This window comes from Sinohyriopsis cumingii, chromosome 6 (genome assembly GCF_028554795.1).
Source record: "Sinohyriopsis cumingii isolate HCF-2022 chromosome 6, ASM2855479v2, whole genome shotgun sequence".
Lineage (NCBI taxonomy): Eukaryota > Metazoa > Mollusca > Bivalvia > Unionida > Unionidae > Sinohyriopsis > Sinohyriopsis cumingii.
Window position 1 is genome coordinate 72,993,010 of NC_142966.1, and position 19,225 is coordinate 73,012,234.

The following is a 19,225-nucleotide window of genomic DNA, read 5'->3' on the forward strand; positions in this document are numbered from 1 at the left end:
TGTGTAAGCTAATATTTTATTACCAGATGACTACTGACAATATATCAATTACAGTAAGAAAATGGGGGTGGTGTCATCACATGTGATCAATGATGGCTAGGAAAATTGCACCCTTGCACTCTTGGGCTCCATTTGTTGGCAGGAACTTTAAAGATACGCCTCATTCCTGTCTGTAGTTTGACCTTCTGATGGGTTTTCTTTATCTCTTCAATGTGATAAACTGATTAATTTTCTCTCCTCTCCATTTCAAAAAAGATAGCTGACAACAAAAATCCTCTGGATCAAATATGTAAGATAATATCAATCAAATATTGTGTCAGGTACACTTATGTGGGATAGCTTTTACAGTGTGGGGCAGCTGAGAAAAAAACACTGCACACACTTTCTTACAAGTTGCAAACTACACAGACTCAAATCTTTCATTACATAATGTGCCAGCAGAACCTGGACTGTACAGTTTGTAAGGAGTATTTGGTAGAACACAGACCCTGATCTACTTGCACAGTATGTGACAGCAGCAAAGGGTCTATGATGTTTGCAGTAAGACTTGCTAGTATATATAGTAAATATCAGTATGAGTTATTGGCACACATGATGCAGGACTCTTGATTGATACAGTTACCCAATGAAGGTCGGGTGAATTTATCATTAACTTACCAAACAGCCATAAACTATCCATTTTGAATGTGTGTACTAAATCATTAATATGGAAAGATCCTTTGATAAACATAATTTAAAATGAATAGCAAAGTTTATCATTTATCTAAAATGCTGCTTTTCATTTCCTTAAGTGCCAGCATTCATCTGTACTGCATTCACTTAAGAATTAGCTTGATTCCTAAGCAGTTTAGTTTCTTCTTTTTATACAATTTTGGAATTTTATGTTTGATTGGCACCATGTAGCCATTATTGTGCTGAGGTGCTGTTAAACGCAAACACATAAATACTTACCAACAGTTTGAATATGCAAAACGTGTACAAAAATTAAATTTGTGATTTATCACCTTCACAATTTTCAAAATTGGGTTCATGATTAGATGATATCATTATAATACCAGAACCAAATGGTAAATCTGGCAGCATGCCACTAATATCATATGAGTAGTGAAAACCACCAAGGTTGCAATATTTACGGGCCATGTACATTGCTTAGCTTAGTTTACTGCCTCTAAACGTTCACAAAATAATGAACAAGCACATGAATGTCAGTGATGCAGGAACTATCGGTACCAGTGAGAGAATATTTTGTAGTTGTTGTTGTTGTTGTTGTATGGTTTAACGCCATTTTTCAGCACAAGATAGGCTATACATGGTGGCCAGTATAATTGGTGGAGGAAGAACCCTGGAAAACCCCAGAAAGAACCACCGACACATGAGAAGCTACTGGCAGGCTTTCTCATGTACTCACATTAGCCGAGCATGAGACTCGAACTCATGCAGACAGAGGTGAGATGGCAGTGATCCGTAATGGTGAGCGCTTTAGACCACTCGGGGCCCCTATTTTGTAGTTAGTATGTTTAGTAAAAGATCTGCTGTTAAATCTTAAAGAATGGATTATTTTCACACTGAACATGGAATCTCTAGGAAAAGATGAATTTGATGAGAATTTGGTGTACAGAACATTATACAGATACAATGATAATGCTGACAACAATTATTTTTACATGATATTATACGCCTTTTAAATATATGTTCTCTAACTGAACTTTTGATAAGTAATGCTTTGTTTTAAAAAAACAATTTCAAATTTGTAAAAAAAACTGAACTTCCTCATTATCACTGTAGAGCCTAAAAAACATACAAACTGCATGTCCAGGCAGTATGTCTGGTTGCAAACTTTTTTTATTTATCACATACATGCAGCAGAACAAAACAACAATATCATGGTGATCTTAAGGATGTTTTCCTTAAATGGTTAGATATATTCAGAAAAGGCATCCTACAAATTGGTGGTAAAAAAATGCAAAAGATGTCGAGCAAATGAAACAGTTACAAGCTGAACAAGGTTCTGCATGCATCTTGTCACTTATAAATACTCATCAGTTCCAAGCCTAATGTGTAGATCAAGAAAGAGATTGAGTTAGGTACCATTTAGATTCAACAACATTAATATTATTATTGAACAAAGTATACACATTTTAGCAATTTTAACTATCCAAGTTGAAGTTTATCTCTGTTTTCATCACAAAATATGATACTCTGTTTTGTTATCAACGATCTTTTGGCCACCAAGAAGGGGTTACAGCCTTCACTGTCACTGGGTTTCCATTCTTATCTTTCACATATAAAGTTCCTGTCACATCAGCCAAGCGAAGCAATGCTAAACCATATAATCCTACAGAGTTTCTGAATTTCCCAACACTTTTCCCATTTCCATCCAAAACTGTCTCCCCAGATTCAATCTGCTCTGTTGATGCTCTGAAAATGAAAGAAATCAGTAACAGCACAAATAATTTCTGATGTTTTAGGTATCCTTCATATTGTTTTAATAATATAACCTTTGTAAAGCCTATTTACAGTATCAAATCTTTCCTTCAGTATTGATACTACTATAACCATATTTATTTATACATAATAAAACAAATTTGTTCAGAAATTAGCACTGTCATCTTGCTTTAAGTCACTAACAAATTTAGTCTACTTGTCCCCCCACCCCTTTTCATTCTACAAACCTGGACAACAGTCAGCTAAAAATACACTTCAAAATATCCAAGTTTATTACTAATATTTCCTCCTCCACAGCAGGGTGAGATTTGTGAGAACTTGAGTTGTTTTTGGTGTGAAGTAAAACTTTAAAACATTACAATTGCCCCTTGAAGGAAAATCAAAGAGTAGAACATTACAATCAGCATATACTAAAGAAGACTGACCACAACTGCTGAAATTTTTCACAAACTCCTGAATTCAAATCAATCTTGAAGAAATAGAGATAACAATAACCAAATTTAGGATTTTTCGTAGAAAATGTTGACAAATTTAACCAAAACAATACAGTTCCTGGACAAAATTTCAATTGTCTTCTTTTGCAGTAACCATAATTTACTATACTAGCCTGACCAACAAAAGTCACACAGACAATACAGTGACCAAATGTGCCAGTACATATGCTTATGCCACAGACTGTAATTCACTTTAGGAACATTGTACAAAATGGGGATTTACTCATGCATGAAATATGGTTATTACTATTTATGTACATGTCTATTTATAAAAATATATGATACTTCAGAAGAAATGATGTATTGAAAGTTAAAAATTTGGTGGTCTTTTGTAGGTTTATGAACAATATTCTTAAGGTCTGCAAGGAAAAAAAATGTCTTTTAATTTAAGCAGAGCAAGTAAATTGAACTCCAACTCACTGATCATGCATGTCAAACTTTTCTAAATTTTACATGCTATACAAAATGGACTTCTTCAATCCTCCCTTCCAATACTTAAAAGACTAAAATAGTTTTCCAAATGTGACAAAATGCTATCTATAAAGAAGCAAACTTAAACGACAATAAAAAAATCTTGGTCTGTAGTTGCTTGCTCATGCAATTATGAATGTGAAATTTCCAAATTTGCTGTGGTCATTCTGCTAATGCTTATATCTTTGTAAGTATTTCCCTTACTTGTCCAGAATCACTGGCATGAGTCTCTTCCTAATGACACCTGTATGGTGGGTTCTGGCAGTCAGCTCCTGGCCAAGATAACAGCCCTTATCAAAACTTACTGGAAAGGACAAGATTGCATTAAAACATGTCATGTCCATTGTACAAGTTTTTAAAATGTATTTCTTGTAATTGTGTCAGATGTTAGTTTTGGATGGTCTTAAACATAGAAGATAAGTATTAAAAAGCACTAGGCAATACAATACTGTTGTACAGGCAGCTTGTGAAAGGCACTTTATGGCAAAAAACATTAAACAGAGGTAGCTTGTCATAAGCAAAGCATACAAATATTGTTTCACTTGCCAACTGGATATCTAAACAGATATCCAGTTTGCAAGCGGGGATGCTTTTTATGCATACACCATCTAAACAGAGGTTAGAGAACCTAAATAATCAGTCAATTTACCTTGAATGTTGTTTGCCAGATTTGTTTTCTTACCCATTTGTTCACAAAGTTTTGACTATATACAACAATTTTCTCCTAAGCAGTTTTCTGAAGAGCGGAACCATGGTGTAAATTTTTGCCAGGTGAGTCCTAATTTATGAGAAGAAGGTTCAAATCACATGTGAGATATGGGGCAAGGAATTTAGGACCATTTAGTAGACAAGGTCTTTAGGGATACATTTTTGTTCCCACAAATCCTACAGTAGAGTAACCCACATTATTACAAAGCTGCTGAGGGATCTGGGAAAACAGCACTGCAGATATTTATCAAACCAGAACAAATTAAGCTGTCAGAGATGACATGCCCATCAGACAGAAGCTAGGGAATGTCATATATTACAACCATCCCAAGGCTTTGAAAACGTCAGTCAGGTAGCAGTTTTGCTCTGTGTAAGATTGGTAGTGACTGCCCAACTTTATAAGCTGATAAGCACAAGAAATTTCTTTTAGCTGAAGTTAATTCCTTGTATGCAGAATGGATAACCTAACAAATTCAGGTCAAAGGACTCTGTTTGGAAATGACGCCTTTCATTCTTCGAGTGGTAAGAACAAGCAAGATCTCTCTTCTGATGAGCTCAGTACACCCCAGTGACCATATCAAATCCCCAAATGGGTCCTAATAATTCCACTGGAAAGAAGGGTCCATTGAAGATTGAGATTAATAAATGAAAGCCTGATTTCCCCTTGAATGGAAACTGTTCTTGGCAAATGAAATCATGGGGTCAACATAAATGCAACTGATTCAGAACTGGTCAATGATTAGGCATGAATGTGATTCTGCTTACTAGTTTTAGAGAGCAGGTTTTACCAGACAGGAGCCAGTTAGGCAGTAGTTTGAAGAGAAATTCATCTAACCACATTAAGTTCCATTTCAGACAAAGTGTCAAGAACTTCAGTTGAGAAAAGTTGAAATTGGTTAGAAGAAGGGAAAGTCTTTATTCTAGCCTATGTGATTCCTTCCATAATGGTGAAACATTTTAGAAATTGTGGAAGGCTAGGTTCTGATGGTGATCAAGGGTAAATTATACTTAAAGAGGCAGAGGAGGACATAGCAGTGTGTTGGTACTAAGGTACTAAAGCCTAAAAACTAGTTATGTTTGCATCATTGCAACTAGTCCTGTTGGCATCACTGGATGAAGACACTTATTTGCAGATTCTATTATATTCTGAGTTTGATATGAACAAGATGTACATGTTAAGCATTTCTGAGTTGTTAAATGCATGTTGTTTTTGCAGGCATGGAAATAACTAAGAATCTCAGCCACTACATTTGATTTTCCTCAGAATCTCAGCCACTAAACTCAAGAGGTTGTTTATCAAAGATTCCTCTCACTTGATGGAAGCAATGCAGATTCATATGCTCTATAATTCCCTTGCTGTATGAAATACCTTAGAGTTGTGGTAAAGGCAAATTCACTGAAACAGTTCCAATTCAAAGAAAGAGCACTGACTGCTTAAGATTTCAGATCTAGAATTGGGGAGACAAATGTTGGGAGGTTTGTGTGCTACCTTTTCACAAAGAGGTCCATTCAGGGTCAAATGCAAATTTGAATGATGACTGTGAAATGGATGGACCAATTTGTGTGAACTGGTTTGTTCTGTCTGGATACTGCGTCCATTCAGACACATAACCTCTATGTTGATTTGTCAATTCTGACATCAACTGAAAAAATCCTAAACAAAAACAAACAGATCTGGCTATTTGGTTCCACTATTCCACTAAAGGTAACTGATAGCAGTAGAATTAAGAATCAATATACCATTTCCAGTGAACATCTCTCATGACTGAACATCATTCCTAATGACTTTTGACTTAGGGAGGTTGATGTGCATGGAACACTCCTGATGCTACCAAACTCCATTCACTTTTTGGTGTCCATAAAAACCATGATTTCCTGAGACTGAACCTTAAGCTGAATGCCAAGATGTTCTGTTTGCTGGGAAGGAGGCTCTTGTAATCTGAGACAATAATCATTTAGTCCAGTTGGCAGTTTCACCACTATTTTAAGTGGAGTAATCTGGATGAAGATACTCAAGGCTACTTTTGATTCCTGTATCACGTTCAAAATCCAAGATGTTGGATGTATATACATTCAGTGATTCCAATGTTAAGGAAGCAGCAATTAGCCAGGCTGATGGGCCCAGGACAGGTGTAACACAGGCTTGGACTGTTGGCATTCCACCTAGTAACTAATGTCCAACATAAGTCGATCCCGTCGAGCAAGTATTGTATGAAACTGAGAGATGAAAAGGCCATTCCATTTGTATGAGCTTCCACTTGCAGAAAAATGAGTCTGCCAAAACATTAGTCAGCCTGAAACTTGGATTGTCAATGATGATGCTGCTTTAGAATATCCCAAGCAATAATACAAATAATTTGTTCCACTTTGCTGTTTGAGATCAGTCACCACAGGGAAGTTATCGGGCAGAAAAAAAACTTTATTGCCATGTGGGTTTGCCAGCCACCAATGACAGGCTTTCAAAAAACAGTATCCCTTTCCATGATGCGGATAAAGATAATGATCCTGAAAGGACCATGTTCATATCTCATTTTAAAAAGTTAGGAGACTTCCTCCCGCAGCCGTCTGTGTTCACATTCGTAGTGATCATGATTGCCAGAGGATGTATTTGCAGAGGTATCGCTGATGTTAGTCCAAAGTACCTTTGAGATGCAACCTCAGATGGTTGCTGATTGAGAGAGTTGGTCCAACCATCAAGGCCCGGCCTCTACTTGGACCATGTGACCATTTTTATGACAGCCCAAAAGTGAGCAAGGACTAAGATGTCTGCTGCCATTATGAGCAAAACTTGGCTGGCAAATGAATACTCTACCGTTGCCTGAATTCAAATATATTTCCCACAGAAAACATTCTTTATAAATGAACAGAGTCCAGACCTAGTTGACCAAATCTAGAAAGGAAATGAGGTCTAAGATGTTCTTGTAGCTTGAGAATGAAAGGAGAGTAACACATAAAATCATGTCTTGCTCTGAAAAATAACTAGTCTGTTGTTTGTAGCCTGTTGTAGGCAAATCACAGAACTTCTGAAAGATGTTTGAGTGGGGTGTGAAATCACATCTCTTGCAAGTCCACACTGTGCAGTCTTCACAATGGACAAAGCCACCTCACCTCTGTCTGTGCTGCTTCGAGTCTCGGATTCAGCCAATGTGGGTATGTGAGAAAGCTTGCCAGTAGCTTCTTGTGGGTCGGTGGTTTTTTCCGGGTTTTCCCGGGTTCTTTCTCCACCATTAATACTGGCCGCCATGTATAGCCTATCGTGTGCTGAAAAATGGCATTAAACCCTACAACAACAAAAAAAGATGATGAAGGCTGCGAGCATATCTTGGGCCAAAATTGGTTTGTGAGGTGGAGGTAAAGAGCATAACATCTTTTTACCACCCATAAATTCATGCAGTTATATGATGTTGTGTCCCTGTTATAATGAAGACCATTCTATAAATATGCCCCACTTATTCCATTAACTAAACTCATGGGGAGCCTTGAATTAATAATGTGACTTGTTATGGACATGTTGATGTCAAGGACCAAACAAGCCCTTGTATATGGCTTAGTCAGGTCAAAACAAAAGAAGGTAGGTCATCTGTGTTGGGAGAATGATGTCTGATTCATTAAGTTGGGATGGGTTATGGGATTTTTTATCAATGTAACTGGTCCATGCATCTGATGTGCAAGAGCATACTTTGGTTGTTTGCTTAGCTGATTCCCTTACTGTACAGCAATTGAAATACAGTTGAACCCTGAGGTGGCATGGTCTATAGGAAACACTAACAATGATGAGCCCTGTGGTGGTGACCTATAAGGATTCCAATTGTGGAAGCAATTGAAATTAGAATCTTCCACAGATAATTTTCACCTGTCAGAACTGAAGACCCAGCAGGTGATGTAAAGAAAACAGGTAAGAAAGTCCAATGGGATTGAGTGGGGAACTTCACTTCAATCCTGCAAGCAAATGCTTGCTCATCCAAGTAAAACCTAGTGATGAGGGAACTTGAATGCCAGTATTGTTGTTTATAGAGTCAATGTCTCCTGCACTCCTATCATTGTAGATGGAGAAGAATGTCAATGATGGTGGTCCACTACACTTGCAGCACTTAGGAGTCAGATCCCATTAATTCTAACATGTTGCTAAATAGAGTTTCTTGGATGGCAGAGGCTTGAGGGTGTGTGAAGAGACATCTTTAGAAACCAAAATGGACATTGTAAGCCGGAAGTATTTAAGGTACCATGCGGTAAGATAGACTGGGTCTTGTCCTTAGGAATTGTCTATTCATGAAGAGCTTGGCAGCACCATGCAAGTCGTGGAACTGCACAAGTTCATTTTTGGCTGAACTCTTGAAGCATTAATTCTGATACAGTTCTGATGCAAAGTGGAATAAGGACTAATACCTCAAGATCTTGGACAGTTTCTAAAGTTAGTGGAATTAAGGCAGTTAATGAGATGATCTTGTATCTGATTGGCTGATCTTAAGAAAAAAAAACCATATTTGTATATGTTTGGTTTATTGTCTTAAACATCATGGATCCCTTTGATTATGAGTAAAGGACTGTGCATATTAAGTATGCCTTTATCTTAAGAAAGACATTATTACCAGCATAATGTAAAATAGGTATAATCAGCATAATGTAAAATAGGTATAATCAGCATAATGTAAAATAGGTATAATCAGCATAATGTAAAATAGGTATAATCAGCATAATGTAAAATAGGTATAATCAGCATAATGTAAAATAGGTATAATCTGCATAATGTAAAATAGGTATAATCAGCATAATGTAAAATAGGTATAATCAGCATAATGTAATGTTTTGGAAACAGTTTACAATTGATGTGTTCTTACAATACTGCATAAGACTGCTTATTTAAACTGTCAAATGCCTTGGAAGCCAAGTGAGCAATATCAGGCCAGTTTGAGGCTCTTGTTCATTTTTTTAACTTTACTTTTGAACTATTATTGTGCTGAGATGCTGTTAAATGCTAAAACACACATACAGTCCAATACTGGATATCTTTGGTGGCTCAATCATCAAATATCGTACTAGTACCACTGTGCATTAGTGACAAAGCCGTGGTAGAGGTGACTTGGCTGGATGTTAGAAGCTGCTGACTTCCAGGACTGGATATATTAGGAAGGCAGATTAATGAACCCAGAGCTTGATATATTGAGGACAACTCTAGATGATGTTTGAACTGAAGTGGATGAGGTGTGAGCCAGCTATCATCGGATCATGAGATTCAGCACCACCTATCCAAGGATAGCTCAACATAGCCAGTGGCAGTGTGAATATGCAGTATGGGGTTGTTCTGAGCTAGTCCACATGGGAATTAATACTATTTTGGTACCAACAGAGTGGTCACAAAGAGAACAATGATGATTCTATAGCTGGGATGGGAGGAGGGGGCTAATGCGGCATAGAATGTAGGGCCAACTTTTTAGTCTCCAGTGACTGCTATGCTAAGAAGTTTGCTATTGAGAATGCAAGGCTGACAGTACCCATATCCTTGGGGACCATCTGTAAGTGCTCATTGTGCAGGTGGGATGAATGTCTTCTGGGAGCTGACAAACAAAATTCCAATCCCACCAAGTGTTACCCATGACTGATGAGAACAAAACAATCATATATACAGCCTAAATTAGTAAAATCTTATACTAAACTCACAGCGAGGAAACCAAATTAATACAAGGAAGAATTATTATATTTTTGCACCTTTCACCTTTATCCAAGGGGAGGCCACTCTTGTGACTCTTGTGTCTGTAACCAAATGATATTTAAGACTTTTATTGCTAAGGTGTGGCTAACTTCAATTGTTGCTGGAAGGCTACATTTGCAAGGCAGTGGAAGGTATCTGAAGAACAATATAAACAATGGAAAATCCCAATCCATCCCCAGTCTGATGTTTACAGAATGTTTTTATTCCACAAGCAAGACATGTTTCTGTGTGATATGGAGGCCCTTGCTGAAGTAGTGCAATAGGTTTCTTTAGTAATTAACCATGAAGAGTTATCTCGCTTAGCCTGGTCACCAGGTGTAATTAGTGTCAGGTGGAATAGTGACTCGATTATGCTGATGTGTCCACCCTTTATGGTTTTGGCTTTGTCTGTAATTAACAAAACTATTGTAAACTGGATGTATGGTCAAGTAGGAAGTGTGACTTTTTTATATTTCCAGGTTTACAAACAAATGCATTGTCAATGTTCATGATATACTATAAACCAGGTCTCAAGATCAGAATACTCTGAGGCTGAGTTCGAGTTTTCACTCTTCAAAAATCCAGAGTAGCATTACAATGGTGAAATTCATTCTAAATATCTAACAAAACCTGAAGCTCAAACAAGCTTACAAGCTTTACGACTTCCAGGTCAGAAGTTTTCCAAATTTTCATTTAGGTTTATAAACATTTATTCTGAATCATTTGTGATGGAAAAATGTATTCCAGATTAATACAGTGCCTAAAATGATTGGCTTTTAAGTCACTTACTTCTCTTCGTTGTTGGTAAATGTTATGGTGAACATCAGATTTATGTGCAGTACATCATGATTTCTTTTGCCCTACCTTCCTGTACATATGCAGACTGGAATCATTTATCAAAACTTAGTATCAGCCTAACAAAAGGAATCCTATAGAATATAGCATGGTTCAATATGCAATGGCTTGGTCAAATGGTATAAAAAAATATTAACAATTAAACTTTTCCAAGGCCTTCCTAACATTAAAGCCTCATACCAAATTTGGTTTAAACCAAACAAGTCCTTCATGCAGCATAAACAAAATTTGTGCCAGACAGGTATGTTAACATTATGCGCCCCCACTGAAGAAAATGGCAGGATCATAACAAGAATGATGCAACATCAGGCCATGTGTAGGAAATGTATTTAAATAACGAGATTTTCACAAATGGTCACCATGCTGCATGTCAGAATCATCTACACATCATAATACATACAATGGTGAAAATCCCACAGCAAAATGACCATCCGTTCATATCTAGGTTGCAAATTCATTACATGCCCAGACCAGCTGCCACAATTTGACTGAGAAAGGTAATTAGTTCTAATTTTCTTGGTATGGTACAGAGATTATTTTGTTGAAGGTTCTGTTAAATCAACTAGACCTCAGGATGAAACTATGTCACATTATAGGACTTTCTTCCACATAGTTTAGGAGTAGCAATAACAAACAACTGCTAATGACTGACAGATGGATGATGGATGAGGATCCATCACATAAACTCTTCTGGTTTTCAACCAGTAGAGCTTATCATAAAGTCCTTACCTTTGGAAATACAAAATGGAATCATTTTTTAATCTTTGATATCAAGTTAATGGTGTTTCTCCCAGAATATAAAAATATTTATTCATCATGAAGTACTGTGAATTTGGGTGACAAATGAAAAATTTCCTAATTTTATTAGGAATTCTTTTCTTCTTCTTTCATGTATCCAATAAATCTCTTGGATTAACTATGATTCAATTTATTGAGAGCAGAATGTCTGTGCTAATTAATTCAATAGATGTGGCCTTTAAAGTGAATGCTTTAACTGGTTTGTAACATCAGATACATCCTAAAATTTTGCACTCTGAACATGGAAAAATGCTCCTAATGGTGACCAAATTATTTGAGTTTGGTTTCCACAAATGTTACTCACATATAAAATATTTTTTAAAATAAATTTAGGCTTGTTTTAATTTTGATGCATGCTAAATGGTTGGTGAAAAATTCATAGATTTAAAGCAAGAAATAAGAAAGATAATGAAAAAATGTTGAGATGTTTTAATGAAACTTTGGCCATGTGTTGCACTGTAACAATGGTTTTAAGTACACATACAGAAGTTAAAAATGCATTGTGTACTAAAAACAAAAAGCCACATAGGTTATAATTTTACCTCCATTCATGAAGACAAGGTTGCTTTCCAATGGAGTACAATTTCCAGGTGGAAGATCTGTTGTTCCTTCAGGAATACCCCACTCATATCTCCTTTCATGGTATGATGTTTCAGATGACTCTATTACATAATTCTTGCTATGACCTGAAACAAAGAATATCAAGGAATGAATCGCTCTATAATATCTTTTAACTAGCGACTTCTTCTTTCGTGGTTAAAAAAGATTCCAAGGCATTTAAATTTAAAACCATTTCATTGTTTTTGTGTTGAAACCATCTATGATATTTTTGCATGATTAGCCACTATGACAGTCACAGTGGATGTCAGATTGGCACCATTTTCATTTAAGACAAACCAGACACCACTAGAAGAATTCGGTGAAAACCCCATGTCATTATAACCATCCATTCTGGAAAATGTGTGACAAAATTTTCAAGATGTTCACTGTGTCAGCCATATTTGATATTAGATTGGCACTATTAGGACCATCTAGATATCATAATCAGTCTTATGGTAAAAATACCATGTCAGTATGGTTTTCAATTCAGGTGCAGCAATAACAAGATTTTCAAAATAGCTGCCATGTGGACATACTGGGTGTCAAATCAGCACCATTTTCATTTTAGTACCAATTCAACGAGTAGCAATAACAATATTTTCAAGATGGCCACTGTGGTAGCCATATTGGATACCCATGTTGATATGATCACCCATTCAGAAGGGTGGCAATAACAAGAGTTTCAAGATGGCCACTGAAGTAGCCACATAAGGATGTCTGAGTGAAAATATTTTCATTTAGGACTAATTTGACATCATAAACAATCTTTCGGTGAAAACTCCATGTTTATATGACCGTAGTGAAACATGATTTCCTTCATTGCTGAGAAACCATTAAAAAAATGTTTCTTTATTAATACTTATCCATTGATACAGTGGTCCCCCTCTTATAAAGCCACCCCTTCTGCACTGGGAAAGTGGCCTTATAAGATGGGTGGCCTTTCCAGAGGGGGACTAAATTTTTTGTGAGAAGTACATGTAATGTACATAGTAAGAAAGCTACATACTTCAAAGCACTTAATATCTTCATTTAATATCTTTGTTAAAAAGTAACATTAATTATTAAAAGGTTGTTCTTGTTATAATAATAGACTTATTTCAACTGAATATACATTAATATTCTTATTCTTGGCGTAAGCGTGATATGTGAGCAGGTATTGTTGTCATGCACATTGCAAAACCATTCAAAAATGTCATTTAAATCTTGGTACATACATAATTCTCTTTACATTTGCTTCATTTTAGCACTGCTGCTGAATAACCTCCTTATCGGTTATTCAAGTCTTTTCAACATAAAATTGTTTTATTCGAGTCTTTTCTATACAAAATTATTTGGCAAGTCCCCTCTCCCCACCTCACTTGGTGTCGTCGAGCAGAATAACCAACTTTCTTCTAAAATAATAGTCTGTTTATGTGACGACATGTTAATATTTGGTAAAGATTTATTTGGATGTTGCTAAGTGTCTGCGATTTAATTATGCAGACAAAACTTTTGCTGAGTGGATGAAATACATTCTTTGTAAAGGAAGTGAAAATGTGTTGTCACATGATTTTTCGGTCTTTGTCTGGTACCCTGTTTTGTTCAAAGTCCAGGTTAATTTCTGTGTGTGTGTGTGTGTGTGTTGATGCACAAAATCTGTTTTAGCCTATGCTGACCCTGTTATGATCTTGACAATTACGTCTGGTTGTAATCATCAATGAGAAGAACTAGCCAAATGTGTGAAGCCCAAAACTATCATAACATTGTTAAGCCCATTTCCTGTAAACGTCGGCTTATATAAACAATGACATAATATTAATCTTACTGTTACATGTACTTTAGTCAACACTTCTTTCAGTAACAGAAACTTGACATTGGGAGACATGTATCGACAACAGAGATAAAAAGTGGCCGCTCGTAAGGTGAACTTTTTACATTTTTGTACTTATATGCTGGTCGCTGGTCACATTAGAGGGGTGGCTGTTCTTGAGGGGTACTTTTGAATACAAACCCGTCAGTGCCAAGGAATTCTGGCCATAAGAAGCAGATGGCCACTGGCCAGGGGGGCTGTTCAAGAGGGGGACTACTGTAATACATAGCAGTGCACTCACTACCTTGACAATCCAGCCATCCCATGGTAAAAATGATGTCTTCCACTTAGACGAGTTTAGATGAGAGTGGTCTTCCCTCTGGGAGACAGACTGGTGCCAAATACTATACACTCTCATCTTCTACTGAGGCAGGTATTCTGTCTTATAATTGTAGGGATAGCTTAGGAAGGTGCCCATTTTGTTATTGGGTAAATATTATTGAAGGGTATCAGGTCCAGGACTTGCCACCCATCAACACTATTTTCAAGCCCTGCTAACATATTTAAAAAGTGCAACTGTTCAGATGTAATAAACTGCTGTACATATTACTTTGTTCCCAAGTCTTAATAAATGTACATTAATATTCCTTGATATGAACCATTTGCTTCTACCTTTATTCAGTGTTGCACCTCAAACAAGCCCTGGGGATATTCACTGATACATAACTGCCAATATCTCTCCAATTCCCAGATCTTGATCATTATATGAGGACTGCAATACATAAAATGTAACCCTGACAGCTCAATGTGCAACATTTCTTATTGCTGTTCTTCTTCTATTGATTCAAATGTAAAGTCCAGATCATCAACATCGCTTGTTGGTTTTATCATGTTCCAAACAATATGTACTGACAGAAAGCTTTACGTATTGTTTTCTTATCTAATGTTCTGATCCTAGGTTATGCCATTCTGATATTGAAATCAGTCTGAACCAATCCTCTAAGATTCACATCTCTGTACCTTATAATTTATGATAATGTTAAATAAGTATGAATGTTTGGACCTTACCTCTTGTAAATGATAAAATATTTGCAACAAACTGGTTTTCATTTTTCCATAACCAGCAGATAAATGAACAGATCTGGTTAAATCAACAATGCAGTGAAAAACTATGAAGGCTTTGTAATTGAAAAGGGTTTTATACCAAATAAAAGATCAATTCATCTAATAACCAATTATAGAAAATGTCTTCCTAAATCACAAAATGTAATATACACAAATAGTCTGTCTTCATATAAAAAAAATTATAGCTCATCAGAATCAACATGATATCGATTGAAACTTTTTGTACATCTAATTCTCAACAAACTTTGTTAATTATGACAATCAGTGGTAAAAACAATCCGATCACAGTCCTGGGAGTACTGATTTCATAGGGACTGCTGCTGTCTAGAAAGAAAACAAACACTAACATTTCAAGATTACAGCACAGAAAGCTTGGATGGAAACCAGTCTAATCCTGCGTAAAGTTGCCTCAACATTGATGAGACATAACTGCAGGATGCACTGTACATTAAATTACTTAACCAATTCTTGAAATAATTTTCAGAACAATTTCCCCCCTACACACCAAAAATTGCATCAAACTGAGATCAAGATCTCTTACTGCCCATCTGTCTATTGTGAGAGATCTTCAATTCATTAATACCCAGATACAGAAGAAATGAGGCATACATTACTATTACCATTGCATTAAACGACACTTACTATGGTAATTTATGAACACCTTCAGCACTGCCCATTATTTTTCTAATTTTGAAAGGTAATTTCCTTCAGTACCTGCAAAGTAACTTGGACACTCAATCACTATTTTGTTGTAAGTGAAGTATGTCCTGCAATGCCCACTATCCAAAGCCATATAGTGTATTCACTGGCACCCATTTCTCTCCGATGGTAAAAAGAGGAAACTATTAATAACACCCTCTTTAAGACTGATCAAAATTTGTTTAGCCACTTATCAAGGACATGTAGTTTCAGAAAATTCACTTGTCATACCTGCTTTATCACTTGTTCCAAAATTTCAATCTCTAGCCCATATTCGATGTATTTTAACCAATTTTATAAAGAAAAGAAACAATGTGCAACACAACTATTTTTTCAAAGACTTAATTTTTTATAGTTTTTGTCACCATCAATGTATTGCATATATACTATTTCTTGCTCCAATATGGTAGAATCAGTACATCCATTAGCAAAAATGGAAAATATTTACTGGAATTCAGATCTTCCCTAACCTTATCTTACAAGATTCAATTAAGTGACATAACAAAGTCTGTTGCCCAAGTCTGTTTTTAATTAGCACCAAGTTTCATGCTGTTCTCCTGGAATGCACATGTTTGCATATCAAAATATGGTTTTCCATATTGGGCTTGGGTGTAGACTTTTTTTAAAAGATCTCTCATTTTATCTGTTTTGCATTTCATTTTCATTTAAATTTAAAATGGCCTTTCCTAGAGGAGTGTTAGTAACTCTAACTTCATAGACTTTCTGCATATGCTGGCTAGTATTATGCATATACAAGCTTGATGAGGTCCAAAACTGTCATGAGACTTGCTTGATTAAATCCTGAATTTGTTAACTGCATGTGACATGTACAGTAGCTGAATTTCCAACCTGTGCCAGCTTGTGATATTGTTTCCAATAACTGCAAAATAATCTTTCCTTCAAAGTCCATAAATTCAAGCCATAGATAATTATCAACCCGATGTGGCTAAAACTTTCCTTGTCTCAGTTGTGTCATATCTAACATTGGTTGCTGCCACAGTCTGGCTTATGAATCTTTGAAGTAATATTTACTTCAGACTCAGTGGCAGTCTTAAGTTTAACCCTTCCACTTTCATGTGCATTTTGCTTCTCTGAATCTTCTTTAAGATCTTCCTCGTGGAAATAACTTAGCAAACTCATCTGATCCTTTAACAACTACTCCTACTACATATGTTTTGTTATTTAAATGCTAACACTTAAACGCTGCTTCTTTAGCATAATTGTTTCACTTCAAATGCAATAATGTATGCTGAAGTCGATCATCTGTGAAATCAACTAAAAACTGAAAAACATTAATATCATCAAATTGGTTCCATCTGTTCATAAAGGAAACAGACACTTATGTTCATAAAGTGCATTTCATTAATTTCATTGCATTGACTAGGTGGATTGAAATCAATGGGTGATCTGCTCATGAGTATCTGTGTTGAGTAAAGACACTATAACATATTCATTTAAAATACCGCTAATTAATAATGCTGGATTTGTTTGTTTGAAATATTTTGATTAGCTCATAATTTGGTCACTTAGCCCAATATGCAATCAAACAGTAATATAACTCACACACATACAACAGTTATCAATGACCACTTACTTTAGTAATGTAGGATGTGAATGAAGAAACAGAGGTAGAGTCTATCATTTAGAATGCACGAACAACCAGATCAAGTGATTAAAGTATGAAAATTTGCATTAATACCAGAATGACTTATTTTAAAATAAGAAAAGGCACTTGTCCTGGAGTAGCACTTTGGAAAATTTTACTTATACGACTTCAAAAATATATTGTCTCGGACAACAGGATTTGGTATTTGATTAGCCATGCTCTTCCTTTCTGCCCAACAAAAGCTGACAATAATTTGTGTGTTTTGAAACACGAGCATTCATCGATTATATGATAATTTCTTATACTGTGTGCATGCTCAACCATTTGCAATTTATATCACTATAAAGGAGACATCCAAACTTTATCCCCATGTACAAATTATGCTTCTAACTGATCAATAGATTTCGTTTTTTCCTTTCTCCAATGGTTTGTAGGGTTCATTCCAGAAATGGAAAAAATTGTCCCAATGGTCCCTATAAGGCCAAAATGTGAGGGTCGTTTGAAGAATAAAAAAAAAACAACCACTTGCAAATTTCCCTACCTGTTTCATCTTTATTCAAGAAATTCAAACACATATTATTATAGACACCTGCATCTTGGATTTGCTAATTTCTGGAATAAAATATTCATTATCCCATCATTATCTACTTTGAATAAGTCATTGTATAGTCCAACTACAGCCCAGTATTCTAAGATTTCCTTGTCTACTAAAATAACCATATCAATATCTACTGTTTGAGACACAGTTATGTTAGTGGACAAGGAAACTTGAAAACTGTTCAGTAGTCCAACTCAAAAAAGATAATCTGTGTACTATCCAAAATGGTCGACTATTGTCACACCATGAATACAGAGCAAAGTTATCAAGACTTCAAAATGAATTATATCACGTGTGGTATACAGCATAACTAAGTTAATTTTCTTTTGCCACATTCAAAGTCCATGTTAATTCCACTAAGTCACAGTATTTTAGGACAATATATATTTCCCATTGACTAAGGGATTCTATATCTTGCCACGCGATGAAGTCATATGATTTCATGTCACTTCATGTGAAATACTGAATGTTCTATTGCCTTTAGCCTTGGTAACTGTTCTCTTACAGTACTGTCTGCTTGGGTATAATGCCCAACCTGACACTATAGGAGAATATTTCCCATGGACAAAGCGAATAATAAAATAACATCTGTTAATTAAAAAAATAGATGTGTAGTCATCATCTTACTTTTGTCTGAATAGAGAATAATTCTTCTTCCAAAAGAAGATACTCTTGGATCTTTGGTTTCTATGACAACAGATTCTGATTTCCCCTCCATATTTACGTCTTCATTTAGTAGAGTAGCCAGAACAGATAACTCTTCACTCTTGTTTGCAATTTCAACCTGAAAAAATAAAAAGCTTTTAATTTATGAAATTATTAAGCAACTGCATTAGAGTCCCTTAAAAATTCATCAAACATTTATTCATGTGTCAAACTCATTCATTATTACTTACTTAATGAACTTATTTTGCTGAAACCAAACCAAACGCTGGATGACAAGAAACCCATAAAGACACACGTAAGTCTATGAGACTGTGTTCCGACCAACTTTCATTAGAGATATGTTGAATGGTTCTTGATCTATGCCAATTGTAAGAAATATCCCATGTTATGATATGAAGTTGTCTTGTGTCCTAACTGCATCTAAATGGAGCTGATAAGAAACAAACCCACAAAACACATCTATGTACTTAACTGACTGATGTATACACTTAATTCGATCAGTTATGTTCAGTGTTTCCTGCAATATGCTCTTTGCAAGGATGTGTTGGAGTAGAGTCTGAAATCTGATGGAGAAAGGAGTGTAAATTGCTTAAAAAATGGACCTGAAAGACAAAACCTTTAAAAGGAACATTTGCATGTAACTGACAATTCACCTATCAAAAGCATACAATTATGTGTAAGA

The 19,225-nt window shown here is 35.8% G+C and overlaps 1 protein-coding gene across 3 annotated transcripts in view; it reads right to left on the reverse strand.

Moving 5' to 3' along the window:
* The window catches only part of LOC149797202 (iron-sulfur cluster assembly factor IBA57, mitochondrial-like), a 31,451-nt gene continuing 12,226 nt past the window's right edge, over nucleotides 1–19,225 (reverse strand). For all 3 annotated transcript variants that reach the window (XM_089961885.1, XM_089961884.1, XM_089961886.1), the window contains exons 4-7: nucleotides 18,505–18,661; nucleotides 12,003–12,146; nucleotides 3,615–3,714; nucleotides 1–2,418 (exon numbers count right to left, since the gene is read on the reverse strand). In XM_089961885.1, the coding sequence (XP_089818011.1) occupies nucleotides 2,211–2,418; nucleotides 3,615–3,714; nucleotides 12,003–12,146; nucleotides 18,505–18,661 (609 nt within the window). In that variant the 3' untranslated portion in view covers nucleotides 1–2,210. The remainder of the gene's footprint in view (nucleotides 2,419–3,614; nucleotides 3,715–12,002; nucleotides 12,147–18,504; nucleotides 18,662–19,225) is intronic.